The following is a 24,944-nucleotide window of genomic DNA, read 5'->3' as shown; positions in this document are numbered from 1 at the left end:
CACATCTCTTCCTAACCTCAAGAAATAGGAAACAGACACTGATAGGAGGATGGAAATGATGCCAGAAGCATTGCACTTACGGGATGCTCATTTGGGGAGGAGGGTTTATTTTGTAATCTAATTCATGATTCAATGAAGTTGGACACATTTGAATAGCAAATAGCTGTGAAATCCACTGTTTGTATCCCTGTGTGCCCAGCTAGGGAGCTAAATTGTTTCTGTGAGCTTTTTTAATGCCCCATTCTGAAGGCTACTTTAAAATGGGGAATCTGAATGCTGTTAACTTTTGCGCATACAACTTAGAACTCTCATCTGGGATTTGTACTGGGACCTCTGGTTTCAGCACTGCACACCAGCTGAAAGACAGCCATTTGCTGGTGACCATTTTTTCCAATAAGAAAGAGCAGAAGTAGCATAAATTTCTAACCAGGGAATTACACTGTCCGGTAGGGCTTCAGGTTAGAGTCAGACCGCTTAAGCTGAGTGGTAGAAATATTTATATGAGAATGTTTAATACCTGCTTTTCCCTATCACCTGCACATTAGTTTCAGTGGCATCATTCACCTTTCTCCCCGTTTCCCTCAGGATATCTATGAGTTAAAGGACCAGATTCAGGATGTAGAAGGCAGATACATGCAGGGACTGAAAGAAATGAAGGTACTGGTTTACTGCAGACTGGGAGTGTGATCATTAACCCCAGCTAAACATGAGAGCTGTTTTGAGACCTGGAGCTGACCTTGCATGCTTTCCTTCAGGGAGTGATTATAACCTGTGTGAAAAGCATTTCATTAACTGGAGAAGTGTCTGTTTCTGGCTGTGATTGATTGCAGTGAGAAATGCTGAAAGGCTGCTGCTGACTATTGCATGTTGGCTTTGCCATTTTGAGGAGGTAATAATTTTTCTAGCACATTAAAATTATTAGGGTTTTTAATAGTTTTCTAATCCAGGAAACCTCTCAGCATTGGAAGATGAACTAAACCTTGTGTTCTAAGAGTTCAAGAGCTTGTGTGTTTCTGTTGTGATACGGTCCCGCATGCCTTTGAAAAGTTGTGCATGTGAGGTGGTGATTATTGCTTTGCTTTTGTATTTAGATCACAGGAGACACCCTTAAACAAGTCTAACAAAACTTCATGTAACAAAGCTTGTTGTTTCATTAACAAAGAGTGAATGCTCGTACCAGTTCATGAAGCCATAATAGAGATTTGGTGCAACAACTGAGTTGTGCATCTGTGTGCCACCTCCTGGAATCACAGAACGATAGAATCATTAGGTTGGAAAAGACCTTTGCAATCATCAACTCCAACTGTACCTGTCCCCTGCTAAATCATATCCCTAAGCACTTCATCTACCCGTCATCTAAACCCCTCCAGGCATGGGGACTCCACCATCTCCCTGGGCAGCCTCTGCCAGGGCCTGAGAACCCTTTTAATGAAGGAATTTCTCCTAAGAAAAGGAAAAGGCAAAATAATCACACTGCATTAAAAAAGTAGATTCCAGTTCATGTCCCTTAGACTGCCTTTTGGGGTGGTTTGTACTTAAACTGCCTCACTTGGTGCTAGGAAAACAGAAGGTATCTTGCTGCAGGAGTGGTGCAGCAGCATCCTTAACTGCTTCCTTGCGTGTAATTCCTTCCCGGCTCCTTTCTGAGGTGTAATCCTAGACACCCAAATCCTGGCTGCTTTCCTTTGCTTGGTATTCTTGGGCTGGAAAGTGCATCAAAACACGTCTTGTGTTTGGAACTATACAGATTCATGTCCTTACAGACTGATCCTCTTATTTGTCTATAGAAATGTAAGCTAAACTGATTGAAACTTAATTGTATCATCATCATCTTTCCGCTGTCACCCTCAGTTCCACTGGCCGAATGGGAAGGGACGTGCATGAACTCACCTGTGCTGCAGGTGTAATTAATAGAATTACTTAAGTTCTGAGAGAAATTGCTTGATCTCTAAACTAAAATGTTGATGTGAGCATCCTCCTCGTTTACATATTTGCACTGTTGTGTCTCTCAAACTTTTTTTTTTTCTGTATTAAAATCAAATGCTGCAGAGTTCAGCTTTGGAAAATGATCCTGATGTTGGTTTTGCCGTCATCTGTTGTTATAAATACCTCAGTACCAGGTCAAGTTGATAGGAAGGGCTTTCCAGACCCTGGGAATTCTGTCTTACATAGTAACTTTAGAAAGAAGGGATGCAATACAGGAAACCTAATGAAAAATGATACATCAGGTCCCAAAAGCTGCAACTCTTTCACAGCAAATTCTAGTCCCTGAGCCAGTATGGTTAGAAGTTCCCACACTGCAAGGATCCCTGAAATCTGTGTGAAGCGGCTGTCAAATTGCCTCAATTTAAGGCCTAAGATCATATAAAATGATCTTAAATGAAGGCCAGTTTACCTTTAAAAAGCAAACATCCCCGCTTGTCATCCTCAGCAGCTGCTTTGAGCTGCCAATCTGCAGGGGCAGGGGGAGGAGGGAGAGGGAAGAAGACTCTGAGAAGGCAGAAGCTGAAGCAGCAGAGAACAGGAAGCGTTTTATCCATCCTGAGGTAAGGTTTCTTGCTTATAAACAGCTGTGTGGTGGGAACCCAGGGGCAGTTTTCCTCACCGTGGGACAGCTGCTCAGCCTCTCTAGCCCAGCGCTGGTTTCTGTAGGAGTACGCGGCACGCCTATGGTTTAGTGCTTTGTTTTCTTGTTGAAGATCTTGGTTGGTAAAGTGTCTTTATAACCGACTGTGACTGCTTCTGCTTTGCAGGACTCTCTAGCCGAAGTTGAAGAGAAATATAAAAAGGCTATGGTGTCAAATGCTCAACTAGACAATGAAAAAACAAATTTCATGTACCAAGTAGATACCCTGAAGGATGCGCTCTTAGAGTTAGAAGAGCAGCTGGCAGAATCCAGGCGGCAATATGAAGAAAAAAGTAAAGTATGTACATAGCTGCGGCACGTTCTTTAACTGGGAAGGGTTGGGGGGTGTGGCAGAGAGCTCTGGGAGGAGGCAACCAAGTTGCTATACAAGACTTTAAATAAGTTATTGGTTTAGTTATCGTTAAATCAAGTGGGATAGCAACATATTATGTGGTTATGGTTAGACAAACCTCCCCTAAGTTTCTGTCTTACAAAGCAATTTCTGAAGAAGTGAAGAGGATGTCGCATGCCCTTTTGTATTCCATCTTTAAGTTTATCCAGAGGATTTGTTCATAGTGACTTCTAGAGTGTTTTTACACACACAGCTCTCTGCAGAAGGCCCGTGGGAGAGTTGGGCAGTTTACATTGTTGAGGCAGCTACCAAGTTGAATGCTGCATTAAATTTTATGTGAATTCAGCATCTGACAGCGAGTGAGTTGGCGTTAAAGCTGCGGCTTCTGTTAGCTCTTCACAACAGGCTCTTTAGCTTGGGGCATTTGACAGTTATGTAGTTGAAAACACACAGTTCCTGGAAGGGACAGTTTCCAGAATGTCTAACTAACTTTCTATGCAGTTTTGTGGGATGAGTGGGTTAAATACCCATCCATTCATCTGTAGGACTTGAGTGTCAAAGCCATTCAGTGCCAGCCTGCCGCTCAGCTTCGGAAACTGGCTAAATGTCTGTCACTTTTCTGTTTGATGGAACAACAATTCCTTGGAAAAAGGAAAAATAAGATTAAAAATTGTACTCTTGTGGGATTGCAGTTAGAGGAATATCCAAGGGTTGCATTGCAGTAAGCATTTTCTTTGTGGCTGGGCTTATTTTCTCTTTATATTCATAGGTTGCTATTTTTGATCAATAAAAATGTCATGAATTTTTCATTATTCGTAGGAATTTGAGAGGGAGAAGCATGCTCATAGCATATTGCAGTTTCAGTTCATGGAAATCAAAGAGGCGTTGAAGCAAAGAGAAGAAATGCTTGCAGTAAGTAACTTTAATGCCTTCTGTGACTGGTATGTTCCCAGGTAGCAGTAGGAGTGTAGAAGGTGAGGCGTGGAGAATTATATTCCCTGCTCAAGTTTCTCACCTGAAGAAATACAAGTGTTTCAGGCCAGACAGGTTCAGAATAGAATGACAGAATGATATTTTCATAAGCATTACCTGAAGCTGGACTTTTTTTGCTTTGTCTGTTAATGAAATAAGCTGTATTTCAGGCAGCTGTTTGTAAACGAGCAGAGGGCACTGATGGAAGTGTCTACAAGTCGATTCGTGGACATTAAGATTGTCTTCAGGAGCGTAGGTTGAGTTGAGATGTCGGGAACTGTGAAACTGTGCATGTAGATGCTCTTTAGCGCCTGGCTGTTTTCATTCTTTGGCATCACTGCAATCTTGACCTTCTTTGCTAACCTGTTACCTGCTTTCTGTCTTCTTGTTTTGCTCCTGTCCCTCAGGAAATCCAGCAGCTGCAACAGAAACAGCAGAGCTATGTCAGGGAAATTTCTGATCTCCAGGAGACAATAGAGTGGAAAGACAAAAAAATAGGGGTAGGACCATCAGCTCCTGATTGTTTTCCGAGTGGCACTGTTGTAACCCAGCTGGTCCTGCTTTTGCAAAAACACTTTAAAATCCTCCCCAGTGACTCTACTCGGTGTGGCTGTCGTTCTGTAGTGCCAGTGAACTGGCAAATAGCAGGGTTTGCCTTTGGCCAGCATCATAAAATCCAAGAAAAAATAAGCAGCTGGTCTGACTTCAAAACCCAGGGTAGTTTATTTGCTGTGGTGCACGTTTGTATGTGCCATATTGAGAAAGGAAGTGCTATTTATAATGCCGTTCCATCAGCACTGAATTTTCGCTTATTCGGATTTAATCTGCGGATGGAGCAGAAACTGGAGTGCAATAAAGAAGCAATAGAGCTATTTATGGGCTTTTGGGATGAAAGGCTCCATCTCTCTCTTGCCCTCTCATCCCTTCCCTCCAGCCCCTACCAAAGCCAAATGAAAACTTGCTCTTAGAGAAAATCACGGCTTTATTTTCTGACAGTGAGCACAGCAAGACTTTGTGAATATAGGAGGAGAAAGAAAGCTGGCAGCTCGCCCGTGCTTGTCATGTCCAGTGGCTTGCAGTGATTTGAAACTCAAAATAGTCTAATTTTTGTTACCGATCTATCAAAAATTTGGGGTTCAGTAGCAAAATACACATTTGCACATGGTACATCCCAGTCTAAAGATGACTTAATGGCAGCTTTCAAATTAATTAAAAGATACTGTGCCTGTGAAGATAACCCATGGAATAAAAAAAGCTGTTAAAATCTGCTGGGGCTGCTTTCATGCTGTTCTGTTAACACAGGGAATGGCGTTATGGTTCTAAGTGGGCATTGAAGTACTGTGGATACGAATTGCCTTGGCTGGCAGATAGGAATGAAAAGTGGATTCTCAAGGATCCCTAGTGGGGAATTGGACTCTGAATGTCGTTAGTGAGGACTCCTTGTTATTGAACAAGCTGTGCATTTCTTGGATTTTAAGTTGTGTGTATGTGAACTTGGTCCTTTAATCTGTAAACTTTACCTTTTTCACATGTGCCACTTCCATGAACTTCCGAATATCTTAAATCTACTTGTTCTTGTTTACACTTGCTTTTCATGGTCTTTACTTGTCTCTCCTTTACTTTCTTCACATCTCCTCGCCCTCTGTCTGTGTTGGGAACTCAGGCGTTAGAGAGGCAGAAAGATTTCTTTGATTGCATAAGGAGTGAGCGGGATGACCTTAGAGATGAAGTGGTTGTGCTGAAGGAGCAACTGAAGGTATGCAAGAGGAATAAAAGAAATGTATATCCAACTGCTGTATGTTTTTATGGAAAATTTAATCTAGCTCAGTAGCAATAACTCTGGTTTTGAGTTGCCTATAAGCTGCCATTTCAGGAACTGTCTATACAAAGTCCTTCCCCCTAATATTGACAGTGAGCTTTTTGTACAGACTGGAGTATTAAGTAGTTGCTTTTGTATGAGACTCTTCTCTGAGGAACATTTTATGCAGCAGAGTTTGAACGCTGGGATCACATCCTTTCTCTCATAATGGCTAAGCTGAGAACTGAGGTAACTGAGAACTGAAGGAAGGCATTCTCCCCCTCTAATCCTCTCTCATGAGACTCATCCTTGGAGTCCTGTGTCCAGTTCTGGAATTCCCAACGTTAGAAGGATGTGGAACTATTGGAATGGGTTCAAGAGGGGGCCACGAAGATGATCCGAGGGCTGGAGCACCTCTGCTATGAGGACAGGCTGAGAGAGTTGGGGTTGTTCAGCCTGGAGAAGAGAAGGCTCCAGGGAGACCTTAGAGCAGCTTCCAGTACTGAAAGGGGCTGCAGGAAAGCTGGGGAGGGAGTTTTTACAGTGGTCTGGAGTGACAGGATGAGGGTGAATGGCTTTAAATTGTAAGGGTGAAGAGTTAGATAAGACATTAAGAAGAAATTCTTCCCTATGAGGGTGAGGAGGCCCTGGCCCAGGTTGTCCAGAGAAGTTGTGGCTGTCCCATCTCTGGAGGTGTTCAAGGCCAGGTTGGATGGGGCCTGGAGCCTCTGATCCAGTGGGAGGTGTCCCTGCCCATAGCAGGGGGTTGGAATTGGAGGATCTTTAAAGTCCCTTCCAACCCAAACGATTCTGTGATTCTATAACTGTAGTTTTCTGTGCTCTTTTCTGACTTCCAGTCATTTGTAGTGGAACAACTGAAACAGTTCTATATTCAGAATATCAAGGATACCTGAGCTATCCTCCCCTTTCTGAACAGCAGGTGCTAAAGCTTTGCTTTTGCTTCTCCGCAGAAACATGGAATAATCCCAGACTCTGACGTAGCCACTAACGGGGAGACATCAGACATTCTCAGCAATGAAGGACACTTGGATTCTTCCAAACATGTTCCAGGCACAACTCAGGCGTTAAAGGCAGGAGGGGATGGGATGCTAGGTAAGTGCTGTCTTTCCTTTCACGTCTTTTCTGTCTGTCCATTCATTCATCTCTGCTTGGAGTCTGGGCATTTGTTGGTGGGACAATTAACACATCACGCAGCATGCGACTTGTCGAATCACTTCCTGCTTAATAATTGTTAGCACTTTGAGTATGTTGTGCAGTTTGCTGCAAAGGCAGACTTTTCATCCTTTGTCACCTTGAATGGGAAAAGAATACAAATATTGCGTTACAGATAAGTAGCGATCATTCAAATATCTATTTAAACCCTGAGTTTGAAAATTGTCGCACAATAATCCCACTGTTGTTCAATATTTTTCAGCACCTATCTTAAAGAATCAGGAAAACTGCATTTTAGTTTTTTATAGAGAACTTTAGGTCAGTTCATTTGTGTACCTGGCAACTGTCAGTGTGTTCTGAGCAGCAATGCTGGGCACTGTTTAAACACACCAGTGTATGAAGTAGCTGTTCTTGGCACTTGGTAGTGTTGGCATATCAACAGTTTGACATTTTTACTTGCTAAAACAAGATTAATGCTATTAAATTCAAAGCAGATAACTCAGAGATGATTAGCGTTAGTAAGGAGAAATCTGGTTGGCAAAATCTTTTTTTCTTAAGTAGTTGTGACAAACAGCCTCTCGGAGAACTATTAGATTAGTAGAAAGGAAAGAAATAATAGATTTTTCTGTTGGTTTTGTTCTACACGAACTTACTCATTAATAGCAATTGGCAGCCAACTGCTGCGAGTGCAGACTCCTGCTTTTAGCTGTTGGCTGCTTTTTCCTCACTCAGTTTTTGTGTGGAAACAATATGGAACGCCAAAGCCAAGGTAAGGGTTGTTTTTAAATGTATCGTGTTTTCTGTCTCTCCTTATTCTGTTTTGTTTTGGAAATAGGTACAACATAGACCCAAAAGCTAACTGAGGAAACCACAAACACTGTTATTCTAATACCTGTTGCTTCTAAGTATAAGCTGAAGGAAAAACTGTTACAAAGCCACAGAAGTCACTGTCCCTTCGGTGGATGAAGTGGCTGTGAGGGGCACTGAGTGCCTGAGCTTTGCTCTGTGTTGGTAAATGCTAAACAGCTGAACCATTTGCTTGCCAATCAGATTTTACATTTGGAGTTTGTCATATGCACTGATGGTGCCGGTTTAAGTTACTTAGGAGTAAAATATTACTGACTAATCCTCCATTACTTCGTTAAAGGCATCAGACACACACTCTTGCATGCGTGGAGTGGTGTTACGGTGAAAGCTGTAGATAATATCACTGAGGAAAAATGATCTTCACTGTTAAGTGTTCCATCTGGAAGTATCACCATTAAATCCCACTGCTTAGGGCAGTTGTGCTCATTCCAGCAGCTGCAATTCGCACAGCCAAGAGCAAGATCGTTTCCTTTACAAAAACACACGCCAGCACCAGAGACTTCTTGCTTTGAGAAGGTGGTGGTGAATCTCACTGATCAAGAACCCCAGACCCTTACTAATTCAATCGCTGCTTTGCCTCATGTAATTGGCAAAAGCTGCTCTTCCATTAACCTTTTCTTTGACTCCTTCTCTTTCGGGTTTTAAGTGGGGAGGTAAGTGCCATCCTGCGGTCCTTTCAACTTTCTCAATGGTCTTTTAGGCAAAGCCAATGAAGTGGACATGAAAAATGAGATTTTGGAGGATGTGGGGAAAAAAGAAATCTTGCAGAATACTGAGCGTGAGGAACACAAAGAGGAGTCTGAGGAGGAGGAAATACAGACATTTCATGCCGATGAAAATGCAAAGACAGAAAAAGTGGTTGAAGAATGTGATGCCCTGTCAACAGTGATGTTACCAGGGAGCAGGTTTGCAGAGCAAATTGAAAGCCTTACAGAACACGTATCAGGGAGCGCTTCTTCGAGTGATGATAGCGATGCAGGTGATTTGAGAAAGGAGACTGAGTCTGCAGGCTCAGCAGTCCAGCAACCTGCTAGCACGGAGTCTGAACACTGTGATTTAAATGCAAGGACAAATCAGAGCTCGGAGGAGGGCTCTCTGCAAGGTCATCAGATGTTTGAGGCCCCTCAGGAAATGCCCAGTGTCTTAGGTACGGAGCGTGAACTGGAAAAAGCTGCCCCCAAAGAGGAAGAACGAGAGGATCTTAAGACGAACCATGGCCTGAGTGATACTGAAATGGATCAGGAAATTACAAGTGAGAGCTGTGAGTTGGTTTCTAAGCAGGCAGGGCTACCAGAGGGTGCAGCACCAGGCTCGCTTAGTGGTGGGGTAAATGTGGAGAGTCACGCTGAGGGGCTGCAGGGCTCAGAGGGAAGTGCTGAAAACAAGGTTACAAATGTTTTGGAGGAAAAGCGTGTTGAAATCAAAGACTGCGCTGGTGGGGGAAGTGGCAAAACAGGAGGTGATGGAGCTGAAGAAGAAAATGAGGTTGGGAAGGTAGCTCAGGCTCAGACGAGGGAAATGGAACCCATGGGTTTGGAGGGAACGGTGTCATATGACAGTGATGACCCAGCAGGTGCAAATGAAAAGGAAGGCAGCGGAGACCAGGCACACATCCAAGCAGTTTCTTCAGAGGACAGTCCTTTAGCATCATCAGAGGAACAAAATATGCAAGATAAAACTGAGCTTGAAAATGCTACAGCTGAGAAGGATGGGCAGGAGGAAGTGTTAACGGAAGAGCTGGAGATGTCTTCGGATTCTGCAGAAACAGGCGAACAAAATAAGGCATTTGTGGAGGCTGGAGGGTATATAAGTGAGGAAAAAGAAGATGAGGTGCAGCAGGCAGAGCCAGACACAGACATTGTGGAAGAGGTGACGATTCAACAAACCAGTTTAGGCCCAAGTCTTTTAGATGACAAAATTCAGGAATCAGAATTGGAAACGGGGCATGAGTCTGGGGAAGGAAAGGAAAATAGGACAGAGTGTGTAGAAGATTTAAAGCCAAAGGTAGAAGTTCAAACGGTTCAGTTTAGTGAAGAAACAACAGATGATAAAGTGGAAGAGAAAAATATTTCCTTAGAAGAAAAAACACAGAATGTGGTTGAACAAGAGGCAGGTGAATCTAAAGAGGAGTCAGGTGTAGATGTTAGGGTAACTACTGAAAACAAAGTTGATAAAGCAACACTGGAAGAAAATGAGAAAGAGGTAGAGCTTGCAGACTACCACGGTGGTAGATTTGCTTCTGAGGAAGGTGCAAGTAATTCCCTTGCACAGAAAGCTGAACAGGATGAAAATGTTAGTGAACAAGTTAAGTTAGAGAGTGAAAAAGAGGGAAGACTGGAAGGTGGTGATGGCGATGTGTTTGATTTTGATGAGGAGTCAAATCAGCTACTAGAAACTGCTGAAAAATGTGATGGAGAGAAAGCCGATACACAGAAAGGAGAGGGTGTTGGAGCAAACGATGCTGTCAGAAAAGCTTCCCAAATAGATGAAGCCAGAGACAAAACAGAAATCGAAGCCACCTTGTTTGAAGGTGACAGCTTGCAGCATGAAAAAGGAGATGAGCTTGCAGAAGCAGAGCATTTGCAAGAGGAAGCATCATGGAAAACCGATGAGAAGAGTGGTGTGATGGAAGATTCTAATAAAGTGGAAAAAATACCAGATGGAAATGTTTCGGAACAGGATTTGGAAAGTGCTGGCAATACCAGGGATGAAAGCAAAGAGGATTTGCAGGGTGGTAGAAGGAGTAAGGGGAGATCCAGAGATGACTGTACAATATCCTAACTCCAGAATCTCCAGGCTACGCAAGCTACCTGCCATTTGCTCAGTTCCAGTACAGACGCATGCACTTTGCACAACACATAGGACCTTAGGAATCTCTGAAGGTTTTTTTCTTTATAGGTAACTCATCAGACTTCAATGTTATGTAAGTGGGAATGATGCAAGTAATAAGTTATTCACTGGCGTACCTAGCCACAAGAAATATGTGTGGGTTTGGATTTGCTGTCTCAGGTTTAAAGCTTATCACCAAACGAGCAACCTTCACAAATCAGCTAGTCAGATCACCCTGCAATTAAAGTTCTTTTAGGGTGGAGAGCTGCTCCGGAGGAGATTCTGTAGGAAATACCTTTTTTCCTAGGCTAGCTGATAGATGTCTTGAATGTACTTATGTTCATGCTTATGCGCATCTATGTGCCTTGGATCTACAGTGAAGACAGCACTTCATGAAGGAACTAGGTAGGTCAGCAACACTGATCTGGTGTGGAAACTTCTTTCTGAACAATTAAAGCCTCGGAACCAATTCTTTATAGAAAAAAAGAGACGCTGTCATTTCCACTTCGTGTGTATTTCTGATATGGTCACATTCCAAAACCTAGTTAGATAGATCCTTGTGAATCTGCTTAGCCTAAGCACTTTGGAAGACCAATATAGAGTTTGAAGGAAGTTTGAGGGACAGGTCTTAGCCTGCTGAAATGAATTCATGGCACTTTGCACCCCAAAAGGCCTTTGATACCACAGCTCACATGGTTGTTTTATCTTTTCCACTGAAACTGTCCACACACACTGCCATGTGTGCATAGGTTTGCCTTCAAGTACTGTCTAGCTATGAATACAGAAAATACCTATTTTTCCAAGAAGATTTTTGCTTAAAATTGTATTTCTTTACTACATTATATTTTTTTGCAAACTATGATTCTGAAGGAATGTTTTTATCTCTGAAAAATTCTTTCCTCTTCCCTTCTGGATAGAAGATGACTTTGCATGTCTTAATTCTTGTTGGATATCAGACCAAAGAGGATTGTTGTTCTCTATACCAGCTCCAGTGCCTTTTGAAAAGGTGGATTGCTTGGAATTGCTGGCATAAATTGGACACTTTGCATTGGTGTTATTTCTTCTTGCATCTTTGATAGTGCTTGGGAGGAAGAGCATGTTTTGCATACTTAAAAAAATCATTTAAAGCTATTTGAAACGATGAACATCCCAAGGGAATGCAAGTTGAGGAGCTGGGGGAAGGGATCTGGAAGCCCGTATTTGTGCTGATGTTACAAAACAGTTCGAGTCCAAACAGACTGCAAAATGTCAAGGTGTATATCAAAATGTACTGAGCTGTATATAATTGAAATAAACATATTTTATACTTTAAACTGCCTGTCCAGAGCACTGTTTATAAGCCTGCATAAATATTTATTAAAATCTATATCATTTCAAAGTCATTTTTCTGCAGTTTTCTTTATTAAATTGATTGCATTGCTCTGCATAGTGGGAAGATCTGTCTTACTAGGATCAGGCAGCCCTGGTGTTTGAGGACTTTTAATAAGTGGTGGCACCCGTGACTGCAAACCTCTAATGGGACTGTAAACCTGTAACTCTTTTCATATGGCTTCTCTCCAACTCACAGCAGTTCGAGCACGGTTTCTGTAAGTATTAGCAGTTGTTCTTCTTAAGAGGTTGCACTGTAATTTAAGAAGTCATCGATCTCAAAAGCATCTCTTCTTACTAAGTAGGAGTATTTATTTAAAGATTTCTCTCTATGATACTTGCAAAAGTAATGTATACTTTAATGCAGAAAGTGTTTATATTTAAAGGTTAAGTACACTTAAATATGTAATTCAGCGTGCTTACCTGTACTTGTGGATGGATCTGTAAACAGCTCTGAGTTAAATTAGGTGCACACCAGCATTTCTTGTCCTTTTCATATGTGCTTGTTTTTAATAGAAATGCTCCTGAGTGGTTGAGGGAGCCAATGGTGAGCTGGTTCTAACTAGCTTTTCCACTTCAGACAACAAAGTGTCTGTCAGAAAAGTCCTTTTTAATGCCAGGTCACAGAAGGGAGGAACACCTCGATTCTTAACTGTCCCTGTATGAGCTCTCATCCCACAGTACCAGCCAGCTCTCAGTCACTGGGCAGGAGCAGGAACATGGACAGACAGTGCAGAGTAGCTGATGGACTACAAACACATCCTTGAGTGTTAGCTGCTTGGTACTTCTGCTGGCAGCTCATCCCTGACTTCTGGAATTCTGCAGGTACTGCGGAGGAGAAGGTCATGGTGTTCTTTACCTCCTTGATTTTCACTGGACTACATGCACATCAAGGGAGGCGGGGAGGTCTCCCAGGAAAATTGTCTTGGAAATAAAGGGAACTCCTAGATTTTATAGTCAAAGTTTAATAAAATAGGCCACCTAGAACTGAGTGAAATATGTGCAATTAGAAAGGAAAAGAAGGCAGTGCCTCAAGAGGAATTACCTAGAAAATGCATCTTTTGTGAAGTTACTCAATTGAAAACAGCTTTTGGTATTTTCCCTGCAATATCTAACCGATACAAGAAGAGAACTAGTTTATCCCTTTCTTCATTGGTTTTGGCTTTCAAAGACAGCAAAACATCAAAAATCAGTCTTTTTGAAACCAAGAAGTCATGAGATGAACTGAAATCAAGATTCTTGTTTGCTGCTGTGACGTTACCCATTTTGGTTTGAGCAGGGACACTCTACACCACTCATGGAGCAGCTCCGTGGCTCCAGATGGCTCTGGGTTTTCTGTTCAGTCCCTGGTGGTACAGGGAGCCCGTCGCCCAGGTTTGTGCGTTGCTGTGAATTCAAAGCGAGCATCCAATGCTTTCAAAAGCCATAGCTGAAGAAACCCTTTTTTCCTTTCATTTCTTACCCAGTAAGTAATAGTGAAAGGCCTTGGTCAATACTTTATTGCAGAAAAGAGCAGTTCTCCTGTCCCTCTCAATATCAGTGTTGCAAGCTGGTGTCTTCTAAATCCCATTCATTGTCCCAACAGCCTGTCCACAGCAGAATCCCTCTTCTGTGAGAAGGGAGGAAGGCATTCCTGGATATTCTTCTATGGTTTTGTGTTTGTTTGTTTTCTCTTGATTCAAAATAAACTGACAGATCTGGAGAAGGAATATCATCCAACCTGCTCTTGATCCGACCATCGGGTTCTTGCAGACTGCTCTCAATAGCTGCCTGGGGATGCTGGTGCAAATTCATGGGATGCCTTCCAAGTACAGTTTACCCCTCTCATTTGCATCAGTGTTAATTGTTTGCTGGGATGTACATCGTACAAATAATTCTGGTTAAAACCAGCTGCTCCTCACCCCGTTCTCCTCTCCGAGTAGAAAGAGGCGTTGGGGTATCTGTGGCTGATGAGGATGGTAGGTCAACTGTGCCACTGGAGCAGCACCCTAATTAGCATCACTGCGAGTCAACTGCAGTATCGAGGTGATGAGAACAGACTTACAAACAGGCCTGTACCATAGCAGAGTCTTCTCCAGTGCGTATGAAAGCCCTGAACTGGTGCAGGGAGTAGCCTGGGAATCGCGTTACCAAAGGTAAATTGAAGTGAATGTCACATTCTAATTATCCATTATTCCTATGTGAAATAAGACTGTTACAGATGAGAATTGTAATTAGCTGCTTCATGTCCTGATTCAGTAGATTGTTCTTTTCTGCTCACCTGTTCTGAAGGTCCTCAGATCCTTGATTGGTTGGAAAAACGTCTCCTAAGTGCAAAAATAAGGTGGCTCTGCAGAGATATCTGTTAAAGCAAATTTTCTGTGCCAGTGTGGGGTTTTAAGAGAAGGGGGAAGCTGACGTGCTTCCTTCCTGGAACCTGGAGGAGGTGTCCTCTCGTCAGGTGGGCGTTTCACCCCACAGCAGTGGTTATGCTCATGGCAATTACATCAGTGTGTGCACGACTATGTAATTTTCAGGGTCAAGGTGGATTATTTGGCCTCTTTGGAGTCAGTGAGTTTGGGCTAATTTTGTAGTGGCCTAGAGGTCTCCTTCTGCATTGCTCCTTGTTCTCTTTCCAGTCCTTAGGACTAAATTTCTTGATCTCTTCTGACCTGTGACTCCCAACCCTATTTCCAAGGCTGAATGTCTCTGACCTTTCTTTTACTGTTTGCTCTCCTTGCATTCTTCATTGAGTTCTATTTTCGTCCCTGTCTTTCATCCCACGTCCCACTTTCATCTCTTAAAGAATTTCTTGCTTGAGCTTCCTTTACTTCCCATATGGATAAGTGAAATGATTTTAGTATTTTGAAGGGGTTTATGCTGGTAAATTTTTGTTACTCTTGATAGTTTACAACAATGTGGTTGGTTTGTTGGTTTTGTTTATGTTGTTTTTCCATATCAATGCTCAGATGTTACAATGTTGGGTGTGTTACATATGACTAAAAAGCAGGGATAGGACTGGAGGAGGTTCAAAAGGAAGGCACAAAACTGCTGACCTGGGATGTCACTTCCAGATCTGTGTTTGGGTATCGCATCCGAAGCCAAGGTAAAGGTTTCATTCCGTGCTCTAGAGTGACTGCTGGTGCATGGGAACTTGTATACCCAGGAGGGGAATGATTTATCATATTATTAGTAGCTAATAGAGACATAGAGAAAGCTAACTTGACATAGAGAGGCACTTCTGTCTGAAAACTTCAGCTTTCCCCATGATTTGATTCAATACAGACCCTTTATTCCCTTTGCTTTGCGTGTTAACAGGAGAAATGATGACCCACAAGACTTTGGCCCGTTCAGGATTTAACAATAAATGAGGATTTCAAAGCATTCCATAAATACTGAAGTCTGTCAGCAGAATTTACTTGTGTAAAGGCCACCAGCCTCTCACCTGTAATTTGCCCATTGCTTTCCTTACATTGAGAGAAATTCCTTTTCCTTGAGTGACCTTTGGGTTTGAACCATTTAATTAACAGGCCAGACATTAGATGTGGAGTTGAGCTCTGAACACCCACTGGCTTGGTTCTGCATGGGTGACCACTTGCTGGCCAGGGAGGCGAGCTGAAATAACCCTAAAATAATCACACACTCAAGCTTGTGTGGAGTAAGGCCTTCCTGGGGTCAGTATGTCCTCTTCTGATAAGAATATTTGAATGCTATGTTCTCTTGAGGTGTACCCGAACAAACTAAGCTTGTTGATTTATGAGGTAATTTGATTGATATGAAAATGCGTGAGTTAAGATTTGTTGCTAAAAAGCTTTCACGTTTTACACCCCTCAACAGGGAAGAAGAAAACCAAGTGATTTGCTTGCTTACTTCGAGGTGTTTTTTTCCAGCGGTCTCATTCTGTAGCGTGTATTTCATTACTTGGTGTCACATCTATCCACGTGCCAATCTGTAACGCAGCAGTTGGTGTTGATTGCCCGTCGCTTGCTTGATGTTTGACCAGGAGAACCATGAAGGACTAAAGAGAAAAGAACATTTTGCCAGACTGCTACGTTTAAAACAAAAATAATCCAATGGGGAAATGATTTCTGGTCGTAATATGGGGGATAACACAAAATGTTATTGTCGTGGTGATGAGTAAAGTGAAGATTTAGAGTGCTGAGTTGTGCTTAGCTGTGATTATAGGTGTTTACCGTATTTGTGTTATGTTAAACCGTAAAGATTTGTGAGATTTTGTGTTGCAGTTGCGTTTGACCCTAGAGTTCTTGCATGTTAACCTAACGTAGAAGATTAGCCTCTTTGCATGCAGCTGGGTGCTGCCGCTGCCGTGACAAGCATGCTCTGTGAGAATGACATAACTCCCCTGGCTGCAGCCCCTTCCCAGCCCTGTCTGTGGCCTCATTGCCTGTGGTACGTGCATAACTACCTTCATCATTCGTTTCACTAACCTGAACCATCCGGTTTTATATCAGATGCACTCTGAGATGTGTGGCGCGATCAAATCGGCACTGAATTTGGTTTTCTCTTTCAGACAGGCTGAAAAAACTCATTGATGAACGAGAATCCTTACTAGACCAGGTAATCCCAGGAAAACTGCAATGCTGTGTGTATACTAAATACACTAAATAATGCTCTGTGTATAATAAATAGGAGTATTCGAGATTGGAAGAATCAAAACATAAGGTATAGAACGGCAGTGCCATTGCCTTTCAGAACATGGGCTGCGTTGCTCTTGCTGAGCATCGCTTGCCACTTTGATTCTCCCTCTGAAATGTTTCCTGCACCTTAGCTGAGGATACAGGGGAAGAAAGATACAACCCAGGATGCCCATTCCATGGAATCATAGGCTTGTTGGGTTGGAGAAGACCTTTGAGATCATCAAGTCCAACCATGCCTGTCCACCACTAAACCATATCATGTTGCTAACCAGTCGCATTCAGCATCCTTAGTCACCTAAAACTCCTTCTCCAGGGGTATTTCTGAACAATAGTACTTCAGATTGGCCAAGCCCAAGGGAAACACTAACATGGTCCAGAAACCACAGAAGCAAATTTTATCTCCAAGAGAAAGCCTTCCTAATCGCTGGATCTGTGAGCAATGGGTCATGTGGAAGGAAGTGCTGGAGGAATTGCAGTAGATGGATAAATGGCAATTAAAGTCACTATTGCTGGAACGATGATATTTCATAGTGGATATAAAGCTTATTCCAAAAAAATTAGCTGGTCTATTTCTCTGCAGGCTGCTCTGTGCTTTCATTTACAAAAGATATCCTTGACCTTGAGACTTCACACACAGAGAAACACTGGTTTTGGGGCTTAAGAATGTTTTAAGTGAATGTGCCTACAGAATATTTGTGGCTTTTCTAATAAAACAGTTATTTTCCACTCGTTACATTTGGTCCTGAACAGTGCAAAAGCACAAAAGCTTAAAATATGATGGAGTCATAATGAATTTCTAGGAAATTACTTTATAAGAAAAAAAACTTTTGGAATTTAGGTTTAAAAAAAATAATTTGTTTTATGATACTCAAGTGAATTTGAGTACTGAGACACAATTTTCCCTAACTGATGTTAATAACTAATTATTTTGTGTCCTTCAGATTAAAAAATTAAAGGGACAACTGGAAGAAAAGCAAAAGAATGGCAAGATGGAACATAAGCAGTCCGAAGATGAAGTTCTAGAAAACGGGACAGATATGCACATGATTGACCTCCAAAGTGAGCTGCGTTTTGCTTTTAAGAGAACTTTTATGTCCTGCATGTGAGCAACAAAATGTATCTGTAAGCAAACGTGTGGCTCTAACTAACAATGAGCCTTCAGTTGTGTAAGAGGGTTTCAGAGTGGAAGCTGGCCATGCACCTCTACTAGAGAGGACAGAATGATTATCCTTCAAATAATTGGAAATCTCCCTTATGTTCCTCAGGAGAGTTGGGCTTGAGTTCCTGGTTAATCCTGCGTTCAGAGTGGTCAGAAGGGTGACACCAGGAATAGCGCCTGCCTGCTGGGGACCTTTCTGTCAGAGTGCATTTGCTACCAAATAGATTCCTGTAGCGTGGAGATTTTATGATGGGCTTGTTAGACACCGTTAATCCTTGTTCTGACATCTTTGATCAATCTGCCGTTCTTCTAGGAGACGCCAACAGACAGATCAGTGATCTCAAATTTAAACTAGCCAAGTCGGAGCAAGAGATTACAGCACTGGAGCAGAATGTAAGTTTTGGGCTTGTTCTGTTTGTTTAGACATGGTGAGAATGCAAACAGAAAGTATGTTTTATAATGCAAGAAATGAAATCATGATTGATGAAATGAAATCATGACCTTCTAATACCTGAAGGGGGCCTACAAGAAAGCTGGGGAGGGACTGTTCACAAAGGCTTTTAGTGATAGGACAAGGGGCAATGGCTATAAAGTGGAGAGGGGCAGATTTAGACTGGACATAAGGAGGAATTTCTTCACTGTGAGGGTGTTGAGGCACTGGCCCAGGTTGCCCAGGGAAGTTGTAGCTGCCCCATCCCTGGAGGCGTTCAAGGCCAGGTTGGATGGAACCTTGAGCAACCTGATCCAGTGGGAGGTGTCCCTGTCCATGGCAGGGGGCGGAACTGGGTGATCTTTAAGGTCCAACCCAGACCATTCTGTGATTCAATGATTGCTGTGATTTTCCCTTTAAACAAGAAGCAGAAGTGCTGGAGCATCAGGACTATGGCACTTCAGTCATAACGACTGAAATGCTTTCATTTATTTACGGGGAAGTGTGAACAAAGGTATATCGAGAGCATTTACTGACTTCTCAAGATACTTTCTTACACCTAGCAATCAACAATTCATAAATGGCTCCTGGCATGTGATGGATTATAGATGGATTTTATACAAGACTGTTCAATCTTGACTGTTTGCCTTGTCCAGAGTACGTCAGCAATACTCTTGCTAAGATACACGTAGTCAATGGGCTGTATTTTTTGTTGCTGGAAGCGTATTAAATAAGGATATGTAGAAAACATCTGGAGTTAAGTTACCACGGTCAGTCTTCCTTGATGTATTTTCTTTTTCCTCAAATATGCCCTTTTTTATTAAAGGAAAATGTGCATCTCTCTTGTTCTTGCTTAATTACTCGTGGAAGAGTAAAGCTTCAAAGGAACTTCTTAATACAGCTTTTAATTAAAACAATTTGCCTTCGCCTTAGGTAATACGACTGGAAGGTCAGGTCGCCCGATACAAAACTGCTGCTGAAAACGCTGAAAGAATAGAAGATGAACTGAAAGCAGAGAAGCGCAAACTCCAGAGAGAGGTAACTCTAAATGCAACCTAACCGATGTGATGCCTTGCTCTGTATCTGAATTGGGTTTTCAGAGCAAAGCCAAGTTCTTGTGCTGCTTGAATCAAGAAGCAGCCTGCAAACGCTCAGGTTTGCACACTGCTTTGCTGTTGTGAGTTTTAATGGGGTTTGTTGTTCATCAGGCTGAAAAAATCCTGTTTCTACTTTGCTGCCTTTGTCGTACCTGAAGGCTCATAGCTTTGGGTGTGCTATAAATCCTGGCTTGCTAAATACAAGCCACTGGTCTTTTTAGAACTTGTGATTCAGAAATTACAGCGGTTGGAAGCTGGAAATCTTGCCGCAAGGTTAATTTGGGCGCTTCATTATTTAAGCACACCTTACCAGGAATGACAGTCTAAACTTACACGCTTCGGAGTCTAAACTTGAGTGCTTAATGGATTCAAGTTGGGAGCACTAAACTTGGATTCTTGTTCTGTCAATCCATTCAGCCTGTTATTGTAGTGTGTCCATCAACAGACTCTGTGTTTCCCTGTGTTAAAACACTGCATCTTCAAGCTGTCTCTAATTTTGGCCCTATTTCCCTTACCAAACTTCATGTTCTCGGCTACATCGAGCTTAAATATGTCTGTCAGCTTCTTCTGCACCTGCTACCTAAGGTTTTATTCTCAGTGTGGCTCTTTGCTTTCTCTAAATCATGGAATCACAGAATCACTAGGTTGGAAAAGACCCACTGGATCATCGAGTCCAACCATAAATATTATGCTGCCTCCAAATGTGGCACTGAGCAGTCCACCTCTCTCTCCCTCTCCCCATCCCGTGGTGGCCTTTAGGGAAAACTAAGGTCCTCACAGCTGTGACTGTAGTTCTGGGAACCAGAAACACAAAAGCCAGGCCATGAGACAGGAGTCTGTTGCCCAGCAGATACCTCTGAGCATCCTCCCTCTGAAGTGCAGGCAAACTCTGAGCTGTTGGTTCAACTTGCTGTCAATACCTTGGATTCTTGGATGCTTAGAAAAGATCTCAAAAAGATCTCAAAAAGATCTCTGGCCTTCAAAGCAACAGCACAGGCTGTTACACAACATTTACCTCTAATTCCACTAATGGGAATTTTCAGCTGCTTTATCTGATGAGGAAATTCCAGTATTATGGTCAGTGTTGGTAATTACAAAGCTCCCTTTGTCTTTGAAAAGGGAAAACGCTGCAAAATCATGCGGGTTTTTTTTTTTTTTCTGCTTCCTTCCTTCAGCTTCGTTCAGCACTGGATAAAACGGAAGAGCTTGAAGTCAGCAATGGTCATCTAGTAAAACGCTTGGAGAAGATGAAAGCCAACCGGAGCGCTTTACTGTCTCAGCAATAACCACCACCTTCCGATGGGAGCTGCTACTTCTTGAGGGAACGAGAACAACGTTGCAGATGCTTCTGCCTCTTGCTGTCCGGGATGCTGCGTGTCCTGCCTTCTGAGAACAGACAACCCCAACCTTTGCTCCGTGCCACCCAGCTGCGGTTCTCTCTGCGCAGATTCAAACCTAACTGCACTATATTCCTAGGAGTAGCTGATCCAAATGGCTGTGCCTGCGGGAGCCCTTCTGCCCCCTTCTTTGGGGACATTCGCAGTCCAGTAGCCGCCTACCATACAAGAAGCACATCGGGCGTCGCGTTAAGTTCTCCATCCAGAAGGCACAGCAGCCATTTATCGCCATTTAAAATGGCATTCAAAGAAAACACTTTAAAGGGACTGGAATTTTGTGTCTTGCTGAGAATTTAAACAAGAAACACTAAGTTTTGGACTTTCTCATGACGGTATCTGTAATTTAGTGACTATGGTAGAGTGATTCATGGTAGGTTTTTCATTTACAAATCACTGTGGAACCACAAGCCATTACAAAGCAAAACTCCTTCAGTGGAAATCATGGAAGAAGATGGTCTTGGAAGCAAAAGTGACCTTAAAAGACTTTGCCAATAAAACAAAGGTGTTTGGAGGGATTTTTGCACCAGTTGAATCATAAGACTATTTTATTTCAGGGTAAATAGGCAATAGCTTCATTGAATTTTCAGCTTTTATTTGTATTATTTAATCCCTGCTCTTGGAATTTGAAGTAAACTACTTTTAAAGGATGTAAAGTTGCATTAATAAACCAGCATAAGGCCACGTTTTCAGAAATGGTGGGGGTTGCACTTGGATCACTCATTTTGGTGCATTTGTCAGAGCAAGTGGTGTTTGCTTAAAGTATGTACTGGGCTTTTTACATCAGAAACTTATCTACTGGTCCATGAACTCCTAGGGAACTGGTGCCACTACAACATACGAGTCTAGTTTTTAAAGAAGTAACTGGTAAGTAAAGAAGCACTTTAGAAAATACTCCTGCCTATGTTTTTTCTACAAATACAGAAGTAGCGAATGATTTCCTTCTAAGGTCATTGTGAAGGTTTTCCACTTCTCATGAGAAATAACCTAATCAATACAAACGTTGCGGGCAATTTGTTAAACACAACTAGCACTACAGCTCTGGTTCGTTGGGAATTGTTCTGAATGTACTGCTCAAAGGAGAACAGCAGTTGCCTGAAGAATAAAGCTGCTCTTCCCCCTCCAGCCCTAACAAAAGCTTGTGAATAAGGCAGGCAAACAGACCCTGATGCTGCAAAGCAGCCTCTCCTGTTAGACAGGAGCCACCTTCTGTCGCAGCTGCCGTCCTCAAGGGACGCGGTTCTATTGAGCCAAATCCAGACCCCAGAGATAGTTTCTTTAACTTTGTCTTCAGACTTCCTGATCCAGATCTTTCCCAAGCCTCTTCCTCGCAGACTGGAGGTTAAGAGTACAAACCACTGCTGATTTCAATATAAGGGGATGGCTGGTATCTTCTTAGAGCACCTTCACCTGGGCTGCATCAAAAGCAGCGAGGCCAGCAGGTCGAGGGAGGTGATTCTGCCCCTCTGTTCCCCTCTTGTGAGACCTCATCTGGAGTCCTGGGTCCAGTTCTGGAATCCTCAACATAAGAAGGAGATGGAGCTGTTGGAATAAGCCCAGAGGAGGCTACAAAGATGATCAGAGGGCTGGAGCACCTCCCATGTGAGGACAGGCTGAGAGAGGTGGGTTGTTCAGCCTGGAGAAGAGAAGGCTCCAGGGAGACCTTAGAGCAACCTTCCGGTACCTGAAGGGGCTACAAGGAAGCTGGGGAGGGACTTTTTACGAAGGCTTGTGGGGATAGGACTAGGGGCAATGGGTATAAACTGGAGAGGGGAAGTTTTAGTCTAAACATAAGGAGGAATTTCTTCACTATGAGAGTGGTGAGGCCCTGGCCCAGGGTGCCCAGAGCAGGGGTGGCTGCCCCATCCCTGGAGGTGTTCAAGGCCAGGTTGGATGGGGCTTTGAGCTCCTGATCCAGTGGCAGGTGTCCCTGCCCGTGGCGGGGGGCTTGGAACTGGATGATCTCTAAGGTCCCTTCCAACCCAAAACTGATGTCTGAATGAGTTTCTCTGGTTTGGCTAGAAAGTAACACCTTCCTCTCCATCTCTTCAGAGCGTACCGGGAAATTTAGGAGTGAAATACTGAAATTATTTCCGGAAAAGGATAAAGGCAGCTTTCTTTGTACCCCTGGGGAACTAAGTATATCCTTGCTGATCAAATGTGGTGGAACACGGGTATTAAGGGAATCTTTGAAGTGATATTTCCACTCCAGCTAAGGTTCTGGGTTCTTTTTCTCTTTTTTTTGGTGGGGTTGGAGAAGAACATTCAGGTGCAGAGCCAGGTTTCTTGTGCAATACCTCAGAATCGCTGTGGATACAATTTTCTGTGGTCAACTTGTGTGATTTCTGGTGTACAAAGCCTCTGGGGCCTAAAAATTAAAGTTTTTTTACAGAATGCAATTAAATGTCCTGAATATAACACCCTACTAATGACTATAAGGTGTGCGATTGCTGCCGGTCACCTTTTTATTTGTGGTAGGGGTGAAAACTGTCTCTCCTGATTATTAAAGAGAAACAACCTAGTGATTATGCGCTGGTCCAAAAGGGTATAAACAATATTTTCCTCATCGAGAAGTGATGTGTTTATTACTTTGAGTTAGGTTGCATCTCGCACCCCATAAGCATTAACCTCATGACAGGAATCAGATGTGTATTTTGACCTGGATGTGCTCTTAGTAGAAATCTCTGTGTGTGATGAAGTAGCTGAATGTCAAAGCCACCTTTTTACCCCTTGACTCTCAGTATGTCTTAGGTTTAGAATAAGAGAAGATAAAAAGTACTGGTTGGTTTGTTGCAAACTGTTTCATGTTTTCCTTTGAGGAATGTACAACAGGGCTAATAACAGAACATGCCCCGGTCCTTTTAATTGAGCTCCAAGCATGAGAGCCTTGGTACCCAGAGCTGAGGTGATGGCAGCCTCGTGAGGAACAGTTCCAGGGCAACCAGGGCAAGTTTTCCTAGAATTCGTATTTAAATTGTTACCTTTTGTTTTATTTCTAAATGTTAAACGATTTTATTGTTTGCAAATGGAATGTTACCCCAAGATTCTTTGGTTTGTTTGTTTTTTTTAAATCAAATCTGTTTGGAGATACAAGCGTGGAAAAGGAAATTCATTAGCAGAATTCGCCAATAAAAAATGGGATGTTTGGGTAGTTTTCATGGTTTGGTCTCTTGTGATGATGTTATCGGTAAAAGTCCTCTTGGAGAATACAGACTTTTGGGATGATGCTGGTGGTAATGGGCTTGTTTTCCTTTTGAATCATGGGATGGGTTGGGGTGGAAAGGACCTTAAAGATGATCTGATTCTGCTGTCTTGTCGTAGCAGGTACACTTCCCACTGGATCAGGGGCTCCAAGCCCCATCCAGCCTGGCCTTGGACACCTCCAGGGATGGGGCAGCCATCGCTTCTCTGGAAAACCTGGGCCACCACCGTTATTGTGAAGAATTTCTTCCTCATGTCTAATCTAAATCTTCCCCCTTCTAATTTAAAGCCATTCCCCCTCATCCTATCACTGCAGGCTCTCGTAAAAAGTATCTCCCCAGCTTTCCTGGAGCCTCTTTCAGTGCTGGAAGCTGCTCTAAGGTCTCCCCGGAGCCTTCTCTTCTCCAGGCTGGACAACCTCAACTCTCAGTCTGACTCTCAGCCTGGTTCTCCAGCCCTCGGATCATCTCCGTGGCCTCCTCTGGGCCCGTTCCCGCAGTTCCATCTCCATTCAGAGCCCCGGTCCCCTCCCTAATCAGCCTATGGGCTGCGAGTGGGCGGGGCTTACAGAGCACTGACCAATCAGAGCTCGCTGCGCCCCCCCCCCGCGCGGTAGCCGGGAGCGAGCCAATCAGAGCCCCGCGCGCCTCGCGGTTCAGCCAATGGGATACGAGCGCGCGAACGGGCGGGGCGGGGAAGGAGCCAATCGGAGACCGGAGCGCCTCGCGGTTCAGCCAATGAGCTGCGAGCGCGCGGCCTGGGCGGGAGCGGCCGTTGGGCGCGCGCGGGGCCGTTGGGCGCGCGCGGGGCCGTGAGGCGGCGCAGGGAGCGGGGGCCTCGGCCGCCCCGGGCTGCGGCGAAACCCTGTGAGCGCTGGAAGGGTCCTGCGCTCTCGCAAAGCTCCTTGGCTGCTGCGAGGGCCCTTGGGCTGCTTCGAAGCTCCTTGGCTGCTGCGAGGGCCCGTGGACAAACGCGAGGGCCCTGGGCTGCTTCAAGAACCTGCCGTGAGGGCACCAGGCTGCTGTGAAGCCCCTTGACTGC

The 24,944-nt window shown here is 43.5% G+C and overlaps 1 protein-coding gene across 21 annotated transcripts in view; it reads left to right on the top strand.

The window, feature by feature from the left end:
- Window positions 1-23,860, top strand: part of LRRFIP1 (LRR binding FLII interacting protein 1) — a 125,047-nt gene extending 101,187 nt beyond the window's left edge. For 13 of the 21 annotated variants that reach the window (XM_069860578.1, XM_069860568.1, XM_069860574.1 and 10 more), the window contains 7 exons: window positions 586-657; window positions 2,754-2,924; window positions 3,798-3,890; window positions 4,358-4,450; window positions 5,614-5,706; window positions 6,720-6,861; window positions 8,489-11,930. In XM_069860578.1, coding sequence (XP_069716679.1) covers window positions 586-657; window positions 2,754-2,924; window positions 3,798-3,890; window positions 4,358-4,450; window positions 5,614-5,706; window positions 6,720-6,861; window positions 8,489-10,569 — 2,745 coding nt within the window. In that variant the 3' untranslated portion in view covers window positions 10,570-11,930. The other 8 variants (XM_069860586.1, XM_069860585.1, XM_069860588.1 and 5 more) reach the window with 7 other exon arrangements.
- Window positions 23,861-24,944: the final 1,084 nt, after the last annotated feature.

Source organism: Phaenicophaeus curvirostris, chromosome 7 (assembly GCF_032191515.1).
Source record: "Phaenicophaeus curvirostris isolate KB17595 chromosome 7, BPBGC_Pcur_1.0, whole genome shotgun sequence".
Taxonomy (NCBI): Eukaryota; Metazoa; Chordata; class Aves; order Cuculiformes; family Cuculidae; genus Phaenicophaeus; species Phaenicophaeus curvirostris.
This window is presented reverse-complemented; position numbering and strand designations above follow the sequence as displayed.